Source organism: Megascapheus bottae, chromosome 15, assembly GCF_031878675.1.
Source record: "Megascapheus bottae isolate mThoBot1 chromosome 15, mThoBot2.hap1, whole genome shotgun sequence".
NCBI lineage: Eukaryota > Metazoa > Chordata > Mammalia > Rodentia > Geomyidae > Megascapheus > Megascapheus bottae.
Window position 1 is genome coordinate 20,684,204 of NC_143523.1, and position 23,943 is coordinate 20,708,146.

Consider the following 23,943-nt stretch of genomic DNA (forward strand, 5'->3'; position numbering starts at 1 on the left):
CACCACAGCAAGAGTTCTGTACATAAACCCAAACATTGTTATGTAACAGCTTTGTCTTTTACTTACTTATTTCATTTCTGCTACTTACAAGATGCATAATTCTAGTTTCTCAACAAGGCCCTTTCTATGACCTAGTCCCTACCTACTTTCCTTATGTTATAGCCTGTCACCACATATTCCCACATATTCTGCTCACATGAAACATTTAGCAGAGGTGGGTAACCTACAGCCCACAAAAATCATTTGGTACACGATGCTTCTAATCTCTTTCCTGATGGCTTTCCATTGCCATCTGTCTGTATTGATAATTTTGTGTGATCCTCTGCTAATGCCACAAATATCCAAATGATCCTAGTCAGAAAAAAAAAGTTCCTGACCCAAGCCTTAAGGAATGACAAACCATTTCTCTATATCTTACACAAATTACTTATTTCTTTAATAAATTACTAACCATCACCTTGCTTACCCTGTTTCTTCTCTCTAAATTCATATACCACTGCACTGTATATAGAATTTGTAATATCTGCTTACAGATTCTATATCTGCCAACCTGGTTTGCTGGTGTTTGTACAGAACACGAAGTCATCCTCTGCCTATCCTCCTCCTTTTTAAATATATCCTATATAGGGCTGACAATGAATTCCATCAATGTTGGTAAAACAGCTGAACATACTTAGCATTCATAAGGTCCTGGATACAATCTTCAGCACCTGCAAACAAATACACACACACACACACACACACACACACACACACACACACACACACGCACACACACTCATAAAAACCAGGCAGCATCATTGGGAAACAACAATTCCATCTGGCAAATACAGAGGATTCTGCTCCATCCTTTTCTCTTGAGAGCTACTAAACAAGACAACCTCAAAACCCTCCTGAGTCTGGATTGGCATCCCCTCACCAAGGCCTTGTAATCACCCTCACTGCCTTTCATCCATAGGAGCCAACTTAAGGAAAGGCAGAGATGCTACAAAACAGAATTTAGATACAGTCTAGAGAAACTTTTTAAAGTGTTCCAGGCTCAAGACAGTAGAACACTGGCCTAGCATGCACAAAGCCCTGGCTTCCGTCCTAGGCACTTCAAATATACATAAATAAAAGTTCCCCCACCCCCAACACACACTCAGCTACCACATACTCTAAACTTTTCTAAAGGACTAATTGTCTATGAAGAGAAGAAGCATGCCAGCTCCAGGAGCAGGAAAACAAAGGGAAAGGCTGCCAAATCTCTCACAAGAGTATCAGTGAGGAACTGTTCCTGAGTTCTGGCTAGCTGTGGTAATGTTTCTTTTCCTATCTACCTGAAAAATGGAAGCCAGTTCCCCTATCCTAAGAAAGCCAGCTTAGATTTCTACTCAGATACTAGCTAGAATTAAATTGCTCAGATGACATGCTTGAACCTTGAAAACATACTAAGTACAAGAAGTCAGACACGTGAAACTCCATACGCACTGACTCTATTTACACAAAATGTTGAGGAGACAGGGCTGGCATGGTGATACACACCTATAATACCAGCACCGGGAGGCTGGGGCAAGAGGATTGGGAGTTCCAAACTGCCTAGGCTACATAGTGAGATTTCTGCTACAAATAAAAAGGAGTGAATTCTATGGTTGGTAAATTATACTTGCTTCTTCGTGGTACTGGAGTTGAGTTCAGGGTCTCATGCTTGCTACGTTGGCATTCTGCTGTGTGTCTGTATGTGTGTGTGTGTGTGTGTGTGTGTGTGTGTGTGCTCGTGCGCGCACGTGCGTACCTGCATGTACATGCTCATTCACATGTCAGTCCTGAGGCTTGAACTTAGGGCATGGGGGCACTGTTCCTGAGCTGCTTTTTGCTCAAGGCTTAAACCATATCACTACTTCCAGTCTTTTCTATTTATGTACTACTAAGGAATCAAACGCAGAGCTTCATGCATGTGAAGTAAGCACTCTACCACTAAGCCATATTCCCAGCCCTAAATAGTCTTCTACTTGAGTCGTATTTATTTTGATAGTATCTCTTTGCCTAGGCCAATTTGGACTTTGATCCTCCTATTTATACCTCCATGAGTTGTTGGCTGATAAGCACCAGTCTCAGTGCCTAGCCATTGGTTGAGATGAAGTATCTCAATACTTTTTTTTTGGTCAGTCCTGGGGCTTGAACCCTGGGCCTAGGCACTGTCCCTGAGCTCTTTAGCCCAAGGCTAATGTCCTACCCCTGGGGCCACAACGCTACTTCCAGTTTTCTGGTGGTTAATTCGAGATAAGAATTTCAGACTTTAGTGCCCAGGCTGGCTTTGAACCGTGATCCTCAGATCTCAGCCTCCTAAGTAGCTAGGATTACAGGCATGAGCCACCACACCCAGCTGTCAGTAGTTTTTTTCCCCTGAGCTGACCTTGAACCTAGGTCACCTAATATCCTTCTCCAAAGTGTCTTTGGATTACAAGCATGAACCACCATGCTTTTCCTTTTTTTCTTTTTTTTTTTTTTTCAATGTGGAAAATCAAATTGCAGCCAGGATTTAGTATCCGAAAGGAGGTCCTTTCCCTTTTTCAGAAGGCCTCTGGTTTGGAGGACCCATAGAATTGGCATCCCTGGTAAATTGTACAAAATGGATCCTCATGTTCTCAGCTCTGTTTGACCTACAGAACTAGAACTTCTGGGAATGTGTTCATTGTTTGCACAAGCCTGTCAGATGACTCTCAGGCCTGCTTTTAAGAGCCTAATAACCACTGCTCCAGGGCAGACTTTTTGTATAAACAGCCAGACAGTAAACAGTCTAGGCTTCACATGTCAAGTTTATAGATATTACCAAATATTCTTGTATTGCCTTTTCATAACCTTCAGAGATAGAAAACCATTCTTAGTCCCCAGGTGCCCAAAATCAGTAGCAAGTGGCTTTGGTTCTTTGTATCATAATTCACCAACTCCAACCTGAGGGCCATAGCTTCCATTCTGGGAGATTTCTGGAGCTTCACAGACAAGGGGATTCTTCTGCTGGGATTAGGGGAATAAGCAATTAACTCCAGACACCAGATAGTTCTGTTCCCCTTAAGAGTTGAGATCCCCTATAACACCTCAAGGCCACATTATGGCTCTGCATAGAGCATTTCTCACTTAGTCTCCACACTGTTTTTCATACTCTTTTGAGTCATTTATTCAGTTCGTTGGAATAATTTTGAACGGACCCAGCAAAATTATCAGAGAAAACTCACACACAGAGAGGTCACAAAAGCCCCCATCAGAGAAGAGGCTAGGTGATGCTTTGTCAGCACACTCTTAGGGCTCTTTGGTGCTGTTGATTTTCTCTTACCAGGGTCCAAACAAAACTTCCCTTTCCTATCAGTTCACACCAGTCTTTCTTTGGTGTTAACTTCACTGGCTGAGGAAGGGAGGTAGCCAGGAAATCATATTCATTAGGATGTGTGGTTCATATCTGTGTACATCCTCTTCATTCTCAGTTAGGGGTCTTAGCTTTTAAAACAAATAAGAGATGATGAGGGAAGAGGGAAGAGAGTGGCTCATGCCTGTAATCCTGGCTACTCAGGAGGCTGAGATATGAGAATCCAAGGTTCAAAGCTAGCACAGGCAAAAAAAGGACCTGAGACTCTTATCTCCAATTAACCTCCAAAAAACTTGGAAGTGGGGCTTGGCTCAAGGGGAGGGCGGCAGCCTTGAGCTGAAGAGCTCAGGGACAGTGCCCAGGCCGAGTTCAAGCCCTATGACCCACAAAAAAAAAAAAAAAGAAGAAAGAAAAGAAAAAGAAAGATCTTGGGGGCCAAGTGATTGGCAGAGTGGTAGAGTGCTTGCTTAGCATGAAAACCTGGGATCAATTCCTTGGCTATATATGTATATATATATATATATATATATATATATATATATATATATATATATATATATATATATATATCAAAGGCCAGAAATGGTGCTGTGACTCAAGTGGCAGACCACTAGCCTTGAGAAAGCCCAAGGGCAGTGCTCAGGTTCTGAGTTCAAGCCCCAGGACTGGCAAAGAGAAAGATAGACAGAAAGAAAGAAAGAAAGAAAGAAAGAAAGAAAGAAAGAAAGAAAGAAAGAAAGAAGGAAAGAAAAGAAAGGAAAGAAAGGAAGAAAGAAAGAAAGAAAGAAAGAAAGAAAGAAAGAAAGAAAGAAAGAAAGAAAGGAAAGAAAGAAGTGGCCAGGAGTTTGGCCTAGTGGTATAGTGCCTGCGTAGCATGCACGAAGACCCAGGTTCAATTCCTTGGTACCACATACATAGAAAAAAAAAAAAAGCCAGAAGTGGTGCTGAGGCTCAAGTGATAGAGCGCTAGCTTTGAGAAAGCCCAAGGACAATGCTCAGGCCCCAAGTTCAAACCTCAGGCCTAGCAAAAGAGAGAAACAGGGAGAGAGAGAGAGAGAGAAAGGTCTTAATGGGAGCCAGTGGCCCACGTCTGTAATCTTAGCTACTCAAGAGGCTGAGATCTGAAGGTCACAGTTCAGAGTCAGCCCAGGCAGGAAAGTCTTGAGCCTCTTATCTCCAGTTAAGCAGAGCTGTAGCTCAAGCCGTAGAATGCTAGCCTTAAGCAAAGAAGCTCAGGGACAGTGCCCAGGTCCTGAGTTCAAGCACTAGGACTGACAAAAAAGAAAGGAAGAGAAAGAGAGACAGACACAGAAAAATAGAGACAGAGAGAGAGAGAGAGAGAGAGAGAGAGAGAGAGAGAGAGAGAGAGAGACAGAGAGACAGAGAGAGACAGAGAGAGACAGAGAGAGACAGAGAGACAGAGAGAGAGAGAGAGAGAGAGAGAGAGAGAGAGAGAGAGAGAGAGAGAGAGAGGAAGAAAAAGGAGGAGGAGGAGGAGGAGGAGGAGGAGGAGGAGGAGGAGGAGGAGAAAAGGGAAGAAAAAGGTCCTGTCAGGCACCAAGAGGCTCAAGCCTCTAATCCTAGCTACTCAGTAATATGAAGTCTGAGGAGCACAGTTGGAAGCCAGTCCTGGCAGGAAAGTCCATGAGACTCTTGTTTCCCATTAATCACCAAAAAGTTAGAAGTAGAGGTGCAGCTCATGTGGTAGCGCAGGAGCCTTGAGCACAAAGCAAAGGGACAGTGCCCAGGCCACAGGATTAACACCAAAAAAAGAAAAAGAAAGATCCCAGAATCGATCCAGACTTGACTCTAAGACAGAATAAAGTCATTGTAAAGGCTTGAAGCACCATAGAGTATTTCTTTTTCAAATATGAATATCTCCTAGATGCCTGATAAACCTGGAGGCTTCTGAGGCAGGGCATGATGAGGAGGGACTGCTTTCTCCCTGTCTTTTGGTAATGGTCTTATTGCTTGGAGGATACAGATCTTTTTTTCTAATTCTAATTCCTTTAGGAGTCCTAAAGATTTCCTAACTGTTCCAAATGATTTGCTTGAAGTCACTAATTTCCTAAAAAGATCTAGGTTCTGGTCTCCAGGGTACAGGATTAAGACCAAGCAGATATAAGACATTTTTATCACCTAGAATCCAATCAACTAGATACCTGGGCTGAAACATAAGGCATCACTCCCTCCGCTCACCTCTTTCCCTTCAATCAAGCCTGGTTGCCACCCCTTGCTGGCAAAAAGGAATGTGGGCACATTTGGGCAAGGCAGCTATAAAGGAGGTGGTGAACGAGAGTCTCTACAGCGGTTCTCGTGTGGGAAGGGGGGACATTTAGAGACCCTTATTGAAGTAGACATATGGTACTTTCTCTTCATTCTTGGCCTTGATGGTGGCTTGGAGCTCTGGTTCCAGGTAAGAAACTGGCAATTCACTGAAAAGAAAAGAGAAGAGGGTTATGAAGAAGAAAGAAAAGCAGCAAAATCAAACTTGGGAAAAGTGTAACTCCAGTGTCCTCTCTAGGAAACCTCCCCTGATGTTTATTTTTTTCTTCTTCTTTTTAGGGGGCTTGAACTCAGAGCCTAAGCACTGCCCCTGAGCTTCTTTTGCTCAAGGCTAGCACTCTATCACTTGAGCCTCAGTACCACTTCTGGCTTTTTGCTGTTTATATGGTGCTAAGGAATTGACCCAGGCCTTCGTGTATGGTAGACAAGCACTCTTATCACTAAGCCATATTCCCAGCTCATCTCCTTGGTTAAATAACCAAGGTTATTTAATTTATTTTGCCAGTTCTTGGGCTTGAACTCTGGGTTTGGGCATTGTCCCTGAACTCTTTTCTTGGCTCTACCACAGAAGCCATAATAGCCCTTCAGGCTTTTCCTGTGGTTATTTGGAGATAACAGTCTTAGAGACTTTCCTACTTGGGCTGGCTTCAAAGCTGGATCCTCAGATCTCAGCCTCCTAAGTAGCTAGGATTACAAACATAAGCCACCAGCACCTGGCTCAGCCAGGGTTATTATTGGCCTTTATGCCAACGTGTTGCTTGTCCTGTACATTGCTTATACTTCTTCTTTGTTCTCTCTGGAGTAAAGTCTTGGTTTGAAACTGTGATATTCTCTACATGATTACAATCACAGTTCCTAGAACACAGAGGGTGTCTAGCAGATCATTCTGAGGCAGAATAGAACTCGTCTACTAGGGCCAGGAGCATAGCCTAGTGGTAGAGTGCTTGCCTAGCATGTTTGAAGTCCTGGGTTCAATTCCTCAGTACTGCATACAGAGAAAAGCCAGAAGTGGTGCTGTAGCTTGAGTGGCAGAGCTCTAGCCATGAGCAAAAAAAGTGCCCAGGCCCTGAGTTCAAGTCCCAGGACTGGCAAAACAAAACAAAACAAAACAAAAACTGAACTACTCGCTGGGCACTGGTGACTCATGTATTCATGCATATAATCCTACCTACTCGAAAGGCTGAGATCTGAGGATTGAAGTCCAAAGCCAGCCTAGGCAGGAAAGTCCATGAGACTCCTGCCTCCAATTTACTACCAAAAAGCTCACACATAGAGCTATGGCACAAGTGGTAAAGCACCAGCCTTGATGAAAAAGCTAAAGGGGACAGTGCCTAAGTGCTGAGTTCCAGCCCTAGTACTGACAGAAAACAACACCAACACTAGAGTACTGAGGAAAAGAGCAGGATGAGTAGGATACCATCTCAGTACACATTCAAGCTATGCTGATCTCCTGGAGTCGATCAGTCCCCACTTCCACTATCCATGCCTCTCTTCCTCCTCCCAGCATTCCTTCTTCCTGCCCTCCCTTCTAGAACATTAAGGGAAAGTTCAAGTCAGGGCAGAGGTCCAACCATGAGCCAGAATAAGTACCTCATTCAATTTTAAAGACCAGATCCAGCCAGGAGGATGTTCCTGACAACCCAGCCAAAGGAACAGAAGTCCTTTGCTCTTTACCACATTTCAAAGGCTGTACTTGCTCCATTGGGGAGGGAGCAACTGAACTGCTCCTGGCTTCTCTCAGCCCTTGAAGATCTAGCTGGTTTGCCATTTACTAGAAGCTAACAGGCTCAGACCACTCCTTCCTATCCCATCCCATTCCCCCTTGGACAGCAGGTAGACTGGGGAAGCAATAACAGGTTGTTTAACAGAACTAAGTGAGCAGCTAACAGCCAATACCATTCCTGTGGGAAGAGCCCACATGCCACTGGCACCATGAAAAGGAGGCTGGAAGAAAAGAGAACCAAAAGGTTAGTAGACATCTTCTGGGATCCCCACCCACACCCCATCCCAGAGCTCCCAGAGGGACGAGGGAGGTGTCCTCTCCCCCAGCCTGCCCTCCCAGCCACCATGCTCTCCCTAACCATTCTCTCATCCCAGCCCTCGCCCCACACCCGTGTTCAAGCAAATAACCCCATCATGACATGACTGGAGAGCTTGAACAGTGGACCCCAAAGCCACAAGTACCCACACGTGTAGGGGGAGGAGTTGCTGTCATAGTCCTCTCATGGCAAAGCATAATTAATACTAGGACACATTCAGTCAATGGCAAGCTCTTAAAAATGCTGACATGATAAGCTAGGCACAGGTGGATCATGCCTGTAATCCTACCTAGCTACTCAAGAAGATGAGATATGAGGATTGTGGATCAAAGCCAGCCAGGGCAGGAAAGTCTGTGAGACTCTTATCTCCAATTAACCACCAAAAAAGCCAGAAGTAGAGCTATGGCTCAAGTGGTAGAGCACCAGCCTCAAACAAAAGTACCATAGAACAGGGTCCAGGCCATGTTCAAGCTCCAGTAATGAAATTCTAAGTGAAGTCAGACAAATGTGCACATGCTCTTTGACACCCACCATGCTCTTGGGCAGGTCTTAGTACCCTAGCCACCCAAGAATCCAAACTACCAAAGTTCCATACTCACAAGCACCCAGACAGCATGACTTGCAAGGGGGCGTGCAGCACCCTGGCCTTCTGCACAAAAACAAATAAAAGGAGGCCCCTGTGAGACCTGGATATGTCATAGTGGTCCCATCCCTTCCCTGCCAGGGATAAGGCAGGTAGAAGATGCCAGAGGCCGAGACCTGTTGGCCCTGAAGGAAATGGTCCTGGAAACTGGCTCTGATGTCTAAATCCTTGGCCAGCAGGGATTGGGGTAGGAGGCTCTAATCCAGTGACATGATAAAGTGGTGGCGAGAATCAGAGTCCCCAGCACAGCCTGTCTGCAGACAGGGCAAATGCAAGAGAACCCTTCTTACCTTCATGCAATGCAGTTTCTCCAGCCTTTCCATGATAACTGGGAGCAAGACTGGAAGGAAGCAGGGGAGGAGCTGAGGGGGGCTGAAAGAACTTCATCCCCCTGTGCAGTCCAATCAAGGACTTCCTTCCTCAGAAGCGCCAGATAATTCTTGCCAGTAAGGAAAAGAATGGAGAGAGAGCAGGCCTGGGCACCCTTATCCTCCCTCCTGAGTCCCAGAGAAAAGGTATTTCCCAAACTGTTCAACATGTAGTTGGGTGCTGGTGGACTACACTTAAAATCCTGGCTACTCAGGAGTATGAAATCTGAAGATCAAATTAGACAAATACTCTTATCTCCAAGTATTCACTTAAAAAAGGAAGCCAGATACGAAGGCTTGGCTCAAGTGGTAGTGCCCTCATTGAGTAAAAAAGCCAAGGAGTAGTGCAACACCCTGAGTCCAAGTCACATTATTGGAACAAAACCAAATTTCTCAAATGTACCTAACTGTATGAAGAAGACACATGCCAGTAAGCCCAAAGTATCTCCATCAAAATTAAAAACTTTAGGGGTTGGGAATGTGACTTAGTAGTAGAGTGCTTTCCTAGCATGTATGAAGCTCTGAGATTCCTCAGTACCACATACACAGAAAAAAAACAAAACAAAACAGAAGTGGGGACGTGGCTCAAGTGCTAGCCTTGAGCAAAAGGAACAGTGCCCAGGCCCTGAGTTCAAGCCCCAGGATAGGGGAAAAAAAATTAAAAACTTTGTTTGAAGGCTCATGCAAATAAGTGTGTGTCCTACGCTGTAACAGGCCGTGCTAGAAGCAAACCAAGGCAGATTTCTTCTCAATACCACTGTCTCCCTAGCAGTCTGCACTGGCCAGCATTGAGTATTAGCTGGATGAAAATAATGCCCCCCACCCCTCTGGTGAAACGATGCTCTAGGAACGTGTATGGTCCCCTGGACTTCCCGGCTTACACAAAACAGCTGAAGCAGCATGACTTTGGAAGTGGGCATCCCACCCCACCTGAAAGCTGAGTGCAGCTGAGGCCCTTGGATTCAGCATGGAAGGGGTTCCCCCATCTTACTCATGCCAGGAGCCGCCATGGTGATCCGAGAAATAACCACTTGGGTGATGCCTATGGCTGCAGCTCTCTGAGGGAAGAAAAGATGAAGAGTTCAGTGGTCAGGAGGAACTTGTCAAATTCCCATGGGCTGCACAGTAGGGCCAGGTCATGGCCCAGGCCCATAGCACTACAAATAACATAAGGAAACTCAGAGAAAGCTCTTCATCTAAAGGAAAAGGGGGAAGGGAAACAGAGGAATCATTCAGAGCAAAATATAACATATGCACTTCTGAAATACCAAGAGGAAACCCTGATGCAAGTAATACACACCATAAGTAAGTAAATAAATAAGAATGATGGATAAGTAAAAATGAGGGTACCAACTGGAGAGATTAAGAGAGTGAGTGAGGACAAATAGAATCCAAATAGTTTGTTTGCATGTGTGAAAGAGAACAATGAAACCTATTGAAATTATTTTAAGAAGTAGGGAGGGAGCTGGGAATGTGGCTTAGTGGCAGAATGCTCGCCTAGCATGCATAAAGCCCTGAGTTCCATTCCTCAGTATCACATACACGGAAAAAGCCAGAAGTAGAACTGTAGCTCAAGTAGTACAGTGCTATCCTTGAGCAAAAGAAGCTCAGGGACAGTGCCTAGGCTCTGAGTTCAAGCCCCAGGACTGGAAAGAAAGAGGAGGAGGAGAAAGAAGAGGAGGAGGGTGAGGAAGAAGAATGCCCAGTACTGGTTGCTCACACCTGTAATCCTAGCTACTCAGGAGGCTGAGATCTGAAGACCGCAGCTTAAAGCCAGCCTGGGCACAAAAGTCTGTGAGACTCATCTCCACCAGAAAACTGGAAGTAGAGCTGTGGATCAAAGTGGCTTTGAGCTGAAGAGCTCAGGGACAGTGCCCAGGCCCAGAGTTCAAGCCCTGTGACCGACAAAAAAAAAAAAAAAAAGGGAGATGAGGGAGAGTGACAGAGGCGGGAGGCTGATTTGGATACTTTGTACAAATGTGTAGAAATGTTGCAATGAAACCACCCCTTATACATTTGGTACAAGCTTAAAAAAAATAAATAAATAAATAGGGGGCTGGGAGTTCGGCCTAGTGGTAGAGTGCTTGCCTAGCATGCACAAAGACCCGGGTTCGATTCTTCGGTACCACATACATAGAAAAAAAGCCAGAAGTGGTGCTATGGCTCAAGTAGTAAAGTGCTAGCCTTGAGAAAACCCAAGGACAGTGCTCAGGCCCTGAGTCAAGACTGGCCAAAAAAAAAATATATAGGATGATATATAAGCCAGGTGCACCCAGTTACTCAGAAGGCTGAGATCTGAGGATGGAGATTCAAAGCCAGCCTAGGCACTAAAGAACATGAGACTCTTATCTCCAATTAATCACTAGAACACTGGAAGTGGGGCTGTAGCTCCAGGGGTAGGAGCTCAAGAGCTCAAGGACAGCACCAGGCCCAGTGTTCAAGCTTCATGACCCCCCCCCCCCAAAAAAAAAGGATGATGTAGGGAAAATGTTATAGGAAATGAGGATAGAGTCAGGACAAACCTTAATCCTATAATGACACTCAAGCCTGCTGTGGTCACTAAGGAGGGATCAGGGCCTGAGAAGGAATTCTCTCCTCCCATCCCAAGGGAGGCCTCAGCTTACCTTGGAATGGCCCAGCTCATTCTGATTCTTGTCTTTCACACAGACACCCTCAATGAGTTCCCTAAATATAAACAGAAATTGCTGGGCTCAGGAAAGGGTGGTTAAGAGCTGGCCAGGCCTGTGATAAACCAAGGAACCAAGGACACTCAGGTTCTAGAAAGCCTCCTCCTGCTCCTGGCCCTTTGACTTCCTTCCCATACTGAAGATACCATTCATATCTCAGAATAATCAAGGGTGCTGGCCAAGAGAGCCAGTGCTGGGCTCATACTGGCTGACTTCTGAAACTGTAGAACATAGTCCTTAATCCTTCAAAAGCCTCAGTTCACCACATCTGCCAAATGGGGATAATCATGGACACTCACTTCATGGAACGAAATGAGGATTAAATGAAATAGTGCCTGCCAAATATCTACTCCCCCAACAGTAGCTATTCTGGCTGTTTTGGGTTTTTTTGTTTGTTTTATTTCTTTTTTTTTTTTTGCCAGTCCTGGGCTTGAGCTCAGGGTCTGAGCACTGTCCTTGGACTTTCTCAAGGCTAGAGCTCTACCACTTGAGCCTCAGCACCACTTCTGGCTTTTTTCTATGTATGTGGTACCGAGGAATCGAACCCGGGTCTTCATGCATGCTAGGCAAGCACTTTAACCACTAGGCCAAACTCCCGGCCCTTGTTCTATTTCTTGATCGGTCTTGGGATAAGAACTCTGGACCTAGGTGCTATCACTGTGGTCTGTTGGTCAAGGTTAGTGCCCTACCATTTTGAGCCATAGATCTACTTCTGGTTTTCTGATGGTTAATTGAAGATAAGAGTCTTACAGTAGCCAGGCTCAGTGGCTCACACCTGTAATCCTAGCTACTCAGGAAGCTAAGATCTGAGGGTTTTTGTTCAAAGCCAGCCTGGGCACTAAAGGCTGTGAGACTCTACTCTTATCTCCAATTAACAACTAGAAAACTGGAAGGGGCACTGTGGCTCAGGAGATAGAGGGGCAGCCCTGAGCTAAAGAGCTCAGGGACACACCCAGACCCAGGGTAGAGGGGTAGCCTTGAGCTGAAGAGTTTAGGGATAGAGCCCGGGCCCCAGAGTTCAAGACAAAAAAAAAAGTCTTACCGGGACTTTTCTGCACATGCTGGCTTCAAACCAGCCAGATCTCAGCCTCCTATGTAGCTAAGATTACAAGTGTGAGCCACCAGTACATAGCTCTGGCTGTTCTTGGGCCAGTTTCTAATATTTTGATGGTAATGGGGTTTGAACTCATGGCCTTATTCTTGCTAAGCTGGTACTCCATCACTTTAACCAGGCTTCCAGTCTGGCATTTTGCAGGTTAATTTGGAGATAAGAGTCTCAAAGACTTTTATTGCTTTTTTCCCCTAGTACTGGGGCTTGAACTCAGAGCCTGAGCACTATCCTTTGGCTTTCCTCAAGGCTAGGGCTGTACCACTTGAGCCTCAGCATCACTTCTGGCTTTTCTATGTATGTGTTACCAAGGAATCAAACTCGGGTCTTCATGCATGCTAGGCAAGCACTCTACTACTAGGCCAAACTCTCACCTCCACGCATGACATTCTTGAGGCTCTTTCTACCAGGACCATCATGGAATAATCTCATGGTTGTCCCAAGAAAGTGTGGCTTGTAGATATTAACTATGATAATGATGGCAATAATAGTTAATGCATACATAGCATCTGTTAGGTTCCAGGGGCTGTTATAACATTGTAACCTCAAAGCAGGGCGGCATCTGTGTATACTCCTTAGTCAAGAAACAAAAAATGACCATCAGGGAAAAAAAAAAAAGCCACTTCACACCTGTAATTCTACCTACTCATGAGGTCGAGATCTGAGGATGGCAGTTTGAAGCCAGCCTGGGCAGGAAAACCCGTGACACCCTTATCTCCAATAAACTACTCAGAAAAGCTGGAAGTAGCACTGTGGCTCCAGTGCTAGAGCACTAGCCTTGAAAAAACAAAGCTCCGACCTGGCACCCAAGCTGAGTTCAAACCTATGACTGGCAAAAGAAAAGAAGAGTTGGATGCTGGTGGCTTATGCCTGTAACCCTAGCTACTCAAGAGCCTGAGATCTGAGAATCATGTTCAAAGCCAGTCAGAGCAGGAAAGTCCATGAAACTCTTATCTCCAATAAACCACCATAAAACCAGACATAGAGCTGTGGCTCAAAGTGATAGAGCACTAGCCTTGTACAGAAGAGCTCAGGGCCAGTGCCCATGCCCTCAGTTTAAGCCCCACAACTGCCAAAAAAAGAAAAGAAAAACTAGAAGGGGAGTCAGGAAAATCTGGAAGACTCATCTCCAATTCCCACCCAAAACATCAAAAGCAGAGCTGTAGCTAAAGTGGTAAAACACTGGCCTTTAGAAGAAAAACAAAAGCAAAACAAAACACAGCCAGGCACCAGTGGCTCACACTTGTAATACTACCTACTAGAGGGCTGAGAACTGGGACCTGGGCTGTAAGTGTAGCTCAGTGGAATATGGGTTTTGATCCTCAGCACCAGAAAAGAAACAAACACTGTAACATCTAATGAGTTTCTCTTTTACTTTTCTACTGAAAAGCTTAGTGCTACAGAGTCTGAATACTTACCTACTCTTCTGGCTTTGCTCAAAGCTCTTGGTTCAGTTCTGTCTTCAAGGATTGAGCTCTGCTACAACGCATTCACTACTAAGTAGTCCCAGAGCTTTGGAAGTAGGCAGAGTTCACAACTCAAGCACTCTTTCGGTTGAAAGGATAGGATCTAGCGTAAAACCCCAAGGTCTACACTTACTCCCCCACTACCCTCCAATGGACCAAGTCCCACATATACTCAACACACTGAGTAACCCTCAGTTACCTACCACTCTTGAGCCCAATATCAGAGAACCAGCCAGTCCTCAGAGAGCCTTCAGAGATCAGTCCTCAGCACAGTCCCCATCAGCTCAGCCCTAGAAAGCTACTCACTGCAATGATTTCCTGCCCCACCCAGCTAGGCCTGTGGTGTGGAAGGAAGAAAGAGGACTCATACTCACTGCTGTCGCATCATTGGGATATTGACACAGTTAGCTGCAGCCACAGCAGCAAAGGGCACCCAGCGGCCCACCAAGGGTGGAGCTCTCTGTTAAGGGCAGGAACAATGGGAGTTGTTCAAGCTCATGACAAGATGAGAACAGAGGGAGATTAAGGATTATAAAGACACTGAAACCTTATAGCTACTGCTATAACTCCAGACATCCAATCTGAAAAGCTAAGACTCTTTCCTGCAAAGGTCCATGATAAAGGACCAATCTGAAAAACCAGCCCTGCTGTTTTCCTTGGGACTTTGCTGACCCCTGGTGGCCACCATGCATAATGCAGTACACTTTCCCAATCCTACCTTTGTCCACATGTTCATGCCCACGGCAGTGACCAAGGCAGTCGTAGTGGCTGTGAAGTAGGAGAGGGCCATCTGCCTAGTGAAGGAGGGAGAGATGTGGGGAGTGGACAACTGGATGGCTGAGGCAAGGCCCTCACCTCGCCACTCTCAATGTCCTGGCCTTCTTTCAGCATTTTAAACACGTCAAGTTCTTTCCAGCCTTCAACCTGCTGTGGCTTTCTGTCTAGCATATTCTTCCTTGGGCTCTTGTGTGGCTAAATCTTTACCCTTCAGCTGATATGTCCTCTCTACAGGAAGGGCTTCCTCACTGGAAACCCCTCTGCTCACTCTCTCTTTTTTTTTTTTGCCAGTCTCACTATGCAGCCCAGGCAGGCCTTCAACTTGAGATCCTCCTGCCTCCACCTCAAAGAGCTGGGATTACAAATACAGCGTAATCTCAGCTAGGCACCAATGGCTCACATCTGTAATCCTAGCTACTCAGGAGGCTGTGATCTGAGAATCAGAGTTTGAAGCCAGTTCAGGTAGAAAAGTCCCTGTAAGACCTTTATCTCCAATTAACTACCCCCAAAGCAGAAGTAGCACTATGATTCAAGTGGTAGAGCGCTAACTTCATGCACAAAGAGGCTCAGGGACAGCATCCAAGCTCTGAGTTCAAGCCCTACAACTGACCAAAAAAAAAAAAAAAAAAGACTTACACTCGATCAGAATAGGGACAACAATGCTTAAATTCATCAAGGCCTCTCCAGTTCCTATAATCTTACCTAGCAAATAATATACACACGAGAAATTTGTCAGATAAATGACTGAATGAATACATTTTGAAATGGTCCATATAGAAGACACTCGCAGTCAGCCCAAGAAAACACTTCCAAACTCTAGAAAATGAGTGACTTGGTCACTTGCCCAGTGAGGGGATCCCCTAGGGAACAGAGACAGCTCAGGAACTCGCCTTCGGCAGGGCTGCTGCTGGGGGGAGCAGGGGAAGGCAGGACAGTCCAAGTCCAGGTCTCCTACCTGACTGATGTGGGCGAAGCTGCATTCCTGTTGGTGTAGTTGACTAAGGCATTGAAGGACTGGTTCACCCACTGCCAGAAGACCACCGCTGGCGTGGTCCTACCAGAGAGACCAGCAGGGGCAGAGGGGAGAAGGTCATGACATCCACCAGGAACCCTTTCATCTACAGTTCTGCACACTGTTCCCATGCTGTCTTGTGAACCTTGGCTTCTCCATAGGCCGGGCACCCTGCCTCATGCATCCCCCTCCTTCCATGGAAGGGATCACGGTCTCCTTGGAACCTTCCCACCCTTCCTCTGCTCCTTGAGTCCACCAATGCACATCCCCTGCTCCCACAGCCCCAATTTCTTTTGCCCAACCTACCACTTACCAGGCTACATGCTAACTGTTTACTCGGCCTCCTCAACAAAGCTCCTTGAGGAGAGAGACTAAAGTCTTTGTATCCCCAGCACTTGGCCCAAGGCCTGGCTCAATAACTGAAGAAATGAATGCAAAGGGTGGGAGAAGGCAGAGATAGGAAAGAGAAGGAGGAGGGTAGAGGGAAAAGGAGGAGGGCGGAGGAGGGAGGAGGGAGGAGAAAGAGTCACACATCTAGCAGCCAGACAGAAAGTTTATCCCTCCCCAACCAAGTCAAGAGAAGGGGGCTATTTATTTGTTTTTTGTTTTTATATTACATTAGGAAAATAAAGTTATTGCGGAGTATTTTTAAAAGAAGCAGTTTGGATAGCCTACTTGCCAATCCCAGGAGGAAACCATATGTTACAGTCTAGGCACCTACAGAACTTGGACAGGCAACTCAGAACCCCATCTATCAAATGGAAATGAAAAGACTACCTAGGTAGAGGGTTGTTGAGAGTGTTAAATGAGGCAATACATGGGAAGAGCTCAGCATGGTGTCTGGTATCTCATCAAGCTGGCTCCCTGCCCAGCAGACCCAGGCACCGAGACCCACCGGTAGAACTGGAGCATGAAGCCAGTGATGAGCATGCCTCCGGGGACCTGGAAGGACATCCGCCCAATGACGTTCATCTTCTCCCCAGTGTCAGGGTGGAAGGCTGAGTCATAGAGCTTTTTGGCATAGAGCAGCTGCTCCACTTGGGTGCCCGGGGGCATGATCCCCAGCCTGTCACCCAAGGACAAGAGATGGTTACCACCCCACCCTAACCATGCCTCCCAGCCACCTGTTCTCTCCTCCTCCTCTCCCCCCTCCTCCCCCTCCCTCGTCCCCTCTTTCTTTCTCGACTACAGCCTATTCTTCACCTCAGTTTCTAGTTCTCCCCAGAGGGTCCCAGGATCCCGTCACTATTGCACTAGTACCTTGCCCTCTGCTGCCGCCGCCGCCGCCACCATTCACCTGCTCTTTTCCACCATGACCTTGGCCCAGTCCAGCTTCCACTCCGGTACCAAGACAGTACGGGGATCGGTGATGTTAAAGAAATGCTTCACTCTCCCTAGGAAGGTGCTCTGGTCCCAGCGGGGGACATCGATATTAAAGCCAGACAAATCAGCCTCCATCGTGCTTCCACACCAAACTGTGGACCTGAGGGATGGAGAAAGAGAGGGGACTATCTTCCAAATCAAGCCTGTGTCTAAGGCTGGCTGGCTTTCACCAGCTCCTAGCATCCTCTCATGTGGCCGGGGCAAGCTTGTAAAGGGCCATTTTCCCAGCACCTGCTGGTGGTCAACCCTGTGTGTGATCAAGCCTTGGAAGACACCAGGAAAAGGGACTAGGAGAGAGTACCGGAGGTCCACCCCTTACATAGCATACAATAGTTCCCGGTGCTTCGGAAAGAGAGGTGGGAAAAGTAGCCACTTGAAAATGTTCCTCTCAAGGCCTGCTCTCAGGGGACCTTGTGCCACAGCCTCCGCCTGTTGAGGGAGAGGATCATCAACCCCTGCTCCTTCCAGCCTCACCTATCAGCCCAGCCGATAGATCTGAGACTGGGAAGCAGCTCTGAAGGCCTGACAGCAGAGGCTCACTGAAAGACTCACCAGTTCTCCCTTCTCCTGCCTCACCACTGCTGCAGTTGGGCTCCTGTATCCTAACAGCGGGCTGCAACAGTGAGACTGCAAGTCTAACCTCAGTCACAGCTGGACACTGAGGGCTGTAATCCGAGCTACTCAGGAGGCTGAGAACTGATGATTTCGATTTAAAGTCAGTTCTGGACAGTAAAGTCCCTAAGATTCTAAACTCCAGTTAACTAGCTTTCTTAGAAGTAGAATCTTATGCTAAATAACTGGTATAGAAGGAATTATGGGTGTTTACAGAGTTTAGAATGAGAATCAGGGGAGAGAGAGAGATAGAGAGAGAGAGAGGGAGAAAGAGAGAGAGAGAGAGATTCTTTATATGTATATACAACATTAGAAAAGATAGAAAAATTGATTCATCATAAGGAATTGGTCAATTGGCTCACATTTTTGTGGCAGGTAGCTACTCAGGATAAAGGAAAGGAATGGTACAGAGCTATAAGTTTTAGAACTGGGGACAAATCCTTTAAAGAGTTTCTTAGACTTGGAGATAATCTCACAGATTCATCTGCCAGGTGGGCTTTGAGCCTCCTGAGCAGTTAGGAATGAGCCACTGATGCCCAGTCATTGCCTTTTGGATTAGGCTACAAACCACAAATTGTGAATTTTATTTACACCTGCAAGATCCCTTCTCAGGAGAAGAAAAACTAGAAAAACTAGCAGGTATGCAATACTCCTTTATAGCCCACAGTAAAACCCACAATGTACCATCATCTCTTTCACACAGGAAAGTACAATCCAGACCAAACTAGATATAGAGCAAAACCCTTTCTCATAAGTGTCTCAAGTGGTAGAACACCAATCTATATAGGGAGTACCAGGATATAAGTTTAAATCCTGGTATAAGTTTAAACCCTCTCCACAAAGAGCTGGGTACTGGTGGTTCATGCCTGTAATCCTTGCCTCTCAGGAGGCTCAGATCTGAGATTGCAGTTCAAAGCCAGCCCAGGCAGGAAAGGCTGTGAGACTCTTATTACCAGTTAACCACCAGGGCACTGGAATTAGGGCTGTCTTTCGAAGTAGTAGAGTGCTTGAGTTCAAATCCCACAACACACAAAAAAGAAAAGAAAACAAAAGTCAAACTCACAGTGGTCAATTTTCAGGTTTTGTTTGGTTGTGTTTTTTGGTAGGTCATGAGGCTTGAACTCTGGGCCTGGGCGCTGTCCCTAGCACTCTATCGCTCTGAGCCACAGCACCACTTCCAGTTTTCTGGTGATTAACTGAAGATAAGAGTATTATGTATCACGGACTTTATGCCTGGGCTGGCTTTGAACCTTGACGGTCAGATCCCAGCCTCCTGAGTAGCTAGGATTACAGGTGTGAGCCACCGTGCCCAGCTGTTTTTCTTCAGTCATGAGGTTTGAACTCTGGGCCTGGCTACCATGGCTACCTGGCTACCCAAGGCTACCATGCCTTACCTCTCCTACCTCTTGAGCCTAAGCGCTACTTCCGATTTTCTAGTGGTTAATTAGAGATAAGTGCCACTCAAACTTTAGTGCCTGGGCTGGCTTTGAACCCTGCTCCTTAGATCTCAGCCTCCTGAGTAGCCAGGATTACAGGCATGAACCACCAGTGCACAGCTGCCATTTCTTTTTTTTTTTTTTTTTTTGGCCCCCTTCTCTTTCTGGCCCCGCTCGCTCAGGCCCTGCTCACTCCGGCCGGGCTAGGCCCCCTTTCTAGCTCAGGCCCCGCTCGCTCCGGCCACCACTCGGTTGGGCTCTGTTCACTTCAGCTCAGCTCGTTTCTTTCGCTCTCTGTCGCCGTCGCAGTCTTGTCTCTGCCACTTTTCCGGTTTGGTTGTGTCTCATCTCTGCCACTTCCGGCTTGGTTGTGTATGTGGGATACCGAGGAATCGAACCCGGGTCTTTGTGCATGCCAGGCAAGCACTTTAACCGCTAGGCCAAACTCCCGGGCCCCCGCAGCTGACATTTCTTTTCTGTGTATGTGGTACCGAAGAATTGAACCCAGGTCTTTATGCACGTTAGGCAAGCATTCTACCACTAGGCCAAACTCCCAGTGTTTTGTTTTGTTTTTGTTTTTTGTTACAGCAGGAAAGATTTCAGAGGTTGATATGCCAGTCGTTTCTAAGAAGGAATCAGGACAAAAAATGCCCAGTGTACAGTAACCACATCCTTACCTGGCCCTGGTGCTACAACTAGAATGGTCAACTCTAGAGGAGGTAGAAGGCAGGCAGCAAGTGCCCACTTCCAGAACTCTTCTACCACTCCTGCTCCACTTGGCTTCCTATAGGTCAAAGGCATTTTCCTCAATCCCAAATGAACAGCAGTGGGAAGGAGAATTAAGGATGTAGTGAATTCTGTCAGGAAATCCTGGCTGCCCAGTACATCACACAGTGCTTTGGCTTACAGCATCCTAGGCTCACACACTCACAGGAAACAGCAGGTCTGAACAAAATGCTATGCCTCCTCTTAACATCACTGCCACACTCACATACACAGTGACACACACATACTTGGCCAACCTTCCCTGCCATCTCCCTCCACCCTCAACTCAATCCTAAAAACTTCTCTGTTGCTCATAATGGATGCACTTCTACCACCATGCTGGGGCAATCACCTGCTAAATTATGTAAGAATCTTTGCCTTCTAAACTGAGATCAGGAGAGAAACTGTACAGTTCCTGCTTCCTATCGATGACAAGATCCTCCTCTCCCAGATCTACATTATTTGTCCAGAACACTCCCCCCTACCGAAAAGGTACAGATGCCTGACTCCTTCAGGGCAAACTCAGTCCTTCAGTTATATACTTCCAAAGCACCCTGTACTCTGCAGCATGTTGAGCTTTCGTAATGGTCACCTTCGTGCCATTTACAGTTATTTATGTAAAATCTGCCTCCTCTAGTTCATGAGTACATGGCCCTGTCTGTAGTGGTACACTGCTGCATTGATCCTATGGCTTCTAAAAATATTCCCAGCCCGGGCCGGGAGTTTGGCCTAGTGGTAGAGTGCTTGCCTAGCATGCACGAAGACCAGGGTTCGATTCCTGGGTACCACATACATAGAAAAAAGCTGGAAGTGGTGCTGAGGCTCAAGTGGTAGAGCTCTAGCCTTGAGAAAGTCCAAGGACAGTGCTCAGGCCCTGAGCTCAAGCCCAGGACTGGCAAAAATAAATAAATAAATAAATACTCCCAGCCTGAAATGTATTCCAATTTATTCTTGGATTATCTTAGCATCAAATATGTCACTTCTTTGGATGTCTAAGTTAGAAGAGTTCTGAGACAGAAGAGTAGGCTTCCTTCAAATTGTAAGCTGTCAATCTTACCTATACCAAGTCATCTATGATCTCTTGAACTTGTCCATCGTTTTTCTCCCCACTCCCACCCACACAACCAACCTCGAGTCCTGGTGGTAAGAAGGTCACCACCATATCCGGAATGGTCCCACTTCTAAAGGATCAAGATTCCACTACTAGGATCAAGATGAGAGGTGGAAATCCAACAGGTGACTAACATCTTCCTCTAGAATTAGACAACCTCAAGACTCCAAGACAATAGGGATTCAGTTTACAGAAACCTAGAAGGGTCACACTGAGTGAGCAGCAGAGGAGAGCATTTATGGCAAACACGGCCCTGCAGCAGACACTTGTGACAAATATAAAGGTTAAAATAATATGTTCTCAAAGATCCAAGGAAGGCCCTACTCCTTCAAAGTCACAAGGCACTAGGTTTCACTACAAGGAAATTCCTTTATTACAATTAATGTTCAGTAATTCTCAAAAAATCAAGGGTGAGGGACTGGGAATTTGGTCTAGTGGTAGAGTGCTTGCCTAGCATCAGTGAAGACCCAGGTTCGATTCCTAGGTACCACATACATAGAAAAGCTGGAAGTGGGGCCAGGAGTTTGGCCTAGTGGTAAGTGCTTGCCTAGAATGCACGAAGATCCGGGTTTGATTCCTCAGTACCACATACATAGAAAAAAGCCGGAAGTGGTGCTGAGGCTCAAGTGATAGAGCTCTAGTCTTGAGAAAGTCCAAAGACAGTGCTCAGGCCCTGAGCTCAAGCCCAGGACTGGCAAAAAAAAAATCAAGGGAGGAAAAAAAATACATTACTATTTTCCCTGAAGTAACTAAGTTGATTTTTCTCTAGGAAATTGTATCAGAGCTCAGAGAACAGGCAGGGCAAGGTGGCTCACAGCTGTAATCCTAGCTACTTATGAGGCTGAGATCTGAGGATCTTGGTTTAAAGCCAGCCCAGGCACTAAAGACCATGACACTCTTATCTCCAATTAACCACTAGAAAACTGGAAGTGGCGCTGAGGTTCAAAGGGGTAGGAGGTAGTGTTGAGCTGAAGAGCTCAGAGACAGTGCCTAGGCCCCGAGACTAAGTTCCATAACTGACAAAAATTAAAAAATAAAATAAAAGCTCAGAGTGCTTAGGAGAATAGCTCATCAGTAGAATGCCTGCCTAGCATGAGCCCAAATCCTTAGAACCCCCAAAAAGAAATAGACAGAGACAGAGAGAGGAGAGAGAAAGGAGAGAAAGGAGAAGCTAGAAAGAGAAATCTGCTACTCCAATTCCACAAAAAAGGCCAAAATACTGGAGCATGTACCTCCTTAGATAAGATTGTTTTGTTTGGGGCCGGGAGTTTGCCCTAGTGGTAGAGTGCTTGTCTAGCATGCATGAAGACCCGGGTTCGATTCCTGGGTACCACATACATAGAAAAAAGCCGGAAGTGGTGCTGAGGCTCAAGTGGTAGAGTGCTAGCCTTGAGAAAGTCCAAGGACAGTGCTCAGGCCCTGAGCCCAAGCCCAAGACTGGCAAAAAAAAAAAAAGATTGTTTTGTTTTTGTTTTGCTAATCCTTTGGGGTCTGGGCTCTGTCCCTGAGCTTCTTTTGCTCAAGGCTAACACTCTTTCACTTGAACCACAGCCCCACTTCCAGCTTTTTCTGTTTATGTGGTACCAGGGAATTGAACCCAGAACTCCGTGAGTGCTAGGCAAGCACTCTACCACTAGGCCACAGTTATCTAGGCTCCCCTAGATAATATTTTGAACGGAATTTTCTCTCCAAGGATTTGAGGCAGGCATTCAAGTAAATAGCAGACTTTGTTTTAGTTAAATGCAAAGACCATTCTAAGAAAGTCCGCCTTCACCCTGATAATCTTTTTGGTGCTGATGGAACTACTGGGTTTTGATACTCCAATAATCTTAGTAGACCGAAAAGACTTCTGGGAGAAGATTCAGAAAGGTGAAGCCCAAAAATCTAGATTAAATTATTAACAATACAGGACACTTCCTTTGCGACAATGCTCTGTATATGGCCCACTGAAATAAGCAATGGGTTACTTCAGACTTCACTTAGCTCTCCAAAAAGTTTTGGTTTATATCACAGATACAAAACATTCTGGGCCTGAAAAGGTAGCTCCTGTCTCCCAGTTCTAGTACATTTAAATCCTAGTTCTATCAACTTACAATAACCAATTTCTAGGAGTGTGAAAATGAAATGGATTTGTATGCAAAACTTGTCACTGGGGAAGATCAGATTGTTTCCTCTGCTGTGTCACCAGTGTCTACAACCTGTGCTAGCCCATAGGCAAGGGTTAACTCTTCTTTTGGTCCACTGCGTGTGCGGGGTGGGAGCTAACACTTCCGGTCAGATGTTGCTTATCGATCGCCCCAAACACCTTTCACTCTCAGTGTCTGCTTACCTCAGGGGTCAAGTGGCCCTGACCACTCTGCCTGCTGCCACTCTGCCAACCTCTGGCAAGCAGGTCGCCCCCATCCTGGACTAACATAAGCTGTGCATAGCCCAGAAGGCCCCCTCCCCAAAGCTTGATCTCCAAAGGCAACGGGAGCCACAGGGGTCTCTAGGCAGTCCTAGCGCCACGTGGCTCCTGCGGTCCAATGCGCCCAAAGCTGCCTAGCAAATTGAGGACAGATGCAAACTTCCTAGGGGGACGTAGACTTTGGAGGGAGGTGTGGCGATAAACCTTACCTGCTGAGAAGGAGGGAAGCTCGGAGTCACTGGTTACCACCCAGAGCCCACCTCGCCCGCCTGGCCAGCCAGCCCCGCCTGCGGGAGAACCACCCCTCGCCACCCCCACGCCCTCCTTCCCGGCCAATCACAGCGCGGGAAGCTCCCGCCAGCCACGTGAGCACGTTTTCCCCATTCCCAGAGTCACTAGGAGCCAGCCCCTCCTCCAGTGCTTCTAGGGCCGCCCACGGCGGGGGGGCGGGGCCTCATGACGCATGCGCACTGCAGGAAAAGCGCCTCCAGGCCCCGCCC

The 23,943-nt window shown here is 46.5% G+C and overlaps 1 protein-coding gene across 2 annotated transcripts; it reads right to left on the reverse strand.

Annotated features, from left to right (window-relative positions):
- Positions 1-5,476: 5,476 nt before the first annotated feature.
- Positions 5,477-23,726, reverse strand: Sfxn2 (sideroflexin 2). Of its 2 annotated transcripts, XM_090345982.1 has the most exons (12): positions 23,653-23,726; positions 17,027-17,212; positions 16,625-16,795; positions 15,673-15,771; positions 14,659-14,734; positions 14,315-14,400; positions 11,304-11,364; positions 9,671-9,737; positions 8,602-8,651; positions 8,268-8,317; positions 7,526-7,573; positions 5,477-5,778 (listed from the first exon to the last, which is right to left on the reverse strand). In XM_090345982.1, the coding sequence occupies exons 2-12, from the start codon at positions 17,185-17,187 to the stop codon at positions 5,679-5,681; spliced, it is 969 nt and encodes a 322-aa protein (XP_090202108.1). In that variant the 5' UTR covers positions 17,188-17,212; positions 23,653-23,726; the 3' UTR covers positions 5,477-5,678. The 2 variants fall into 2 exon arrangements, with proteins under 2 accessions (XP_090202108.1, XP_090202109.1); XM_090345983.1 differs by lacking the exon at positions 23,653-23,726 and having other exon boundaries at positions 16,990-17,118.
- Positions 23,727-23,943: the final 217 nt, after the last annotated feature.

Coding starts and splice junctions, on each gene's coding strand:
- Sfxn2 (XM_090345982.1), bottom strand. CDS start 17,187: ATGGAGGCTGATTTGTCTGGCTTTAATATCGATGTCCCCCGCTGGGAC. Junction 15,772..16,624: donor TTCATGCTCCAGTTCTACCG/GTGGGTCTCGGT, acceptor TCTCTCTGGTAG/GACCACGCCAGCGGTGGTCT. Junction 8,652..9,670: donor CATGGCGGCTCCTGGCATGA/GTAAGATGGGGG, acceptor GCTTCCTTCCAG/TCTTGCTCCCAGTTATCATG.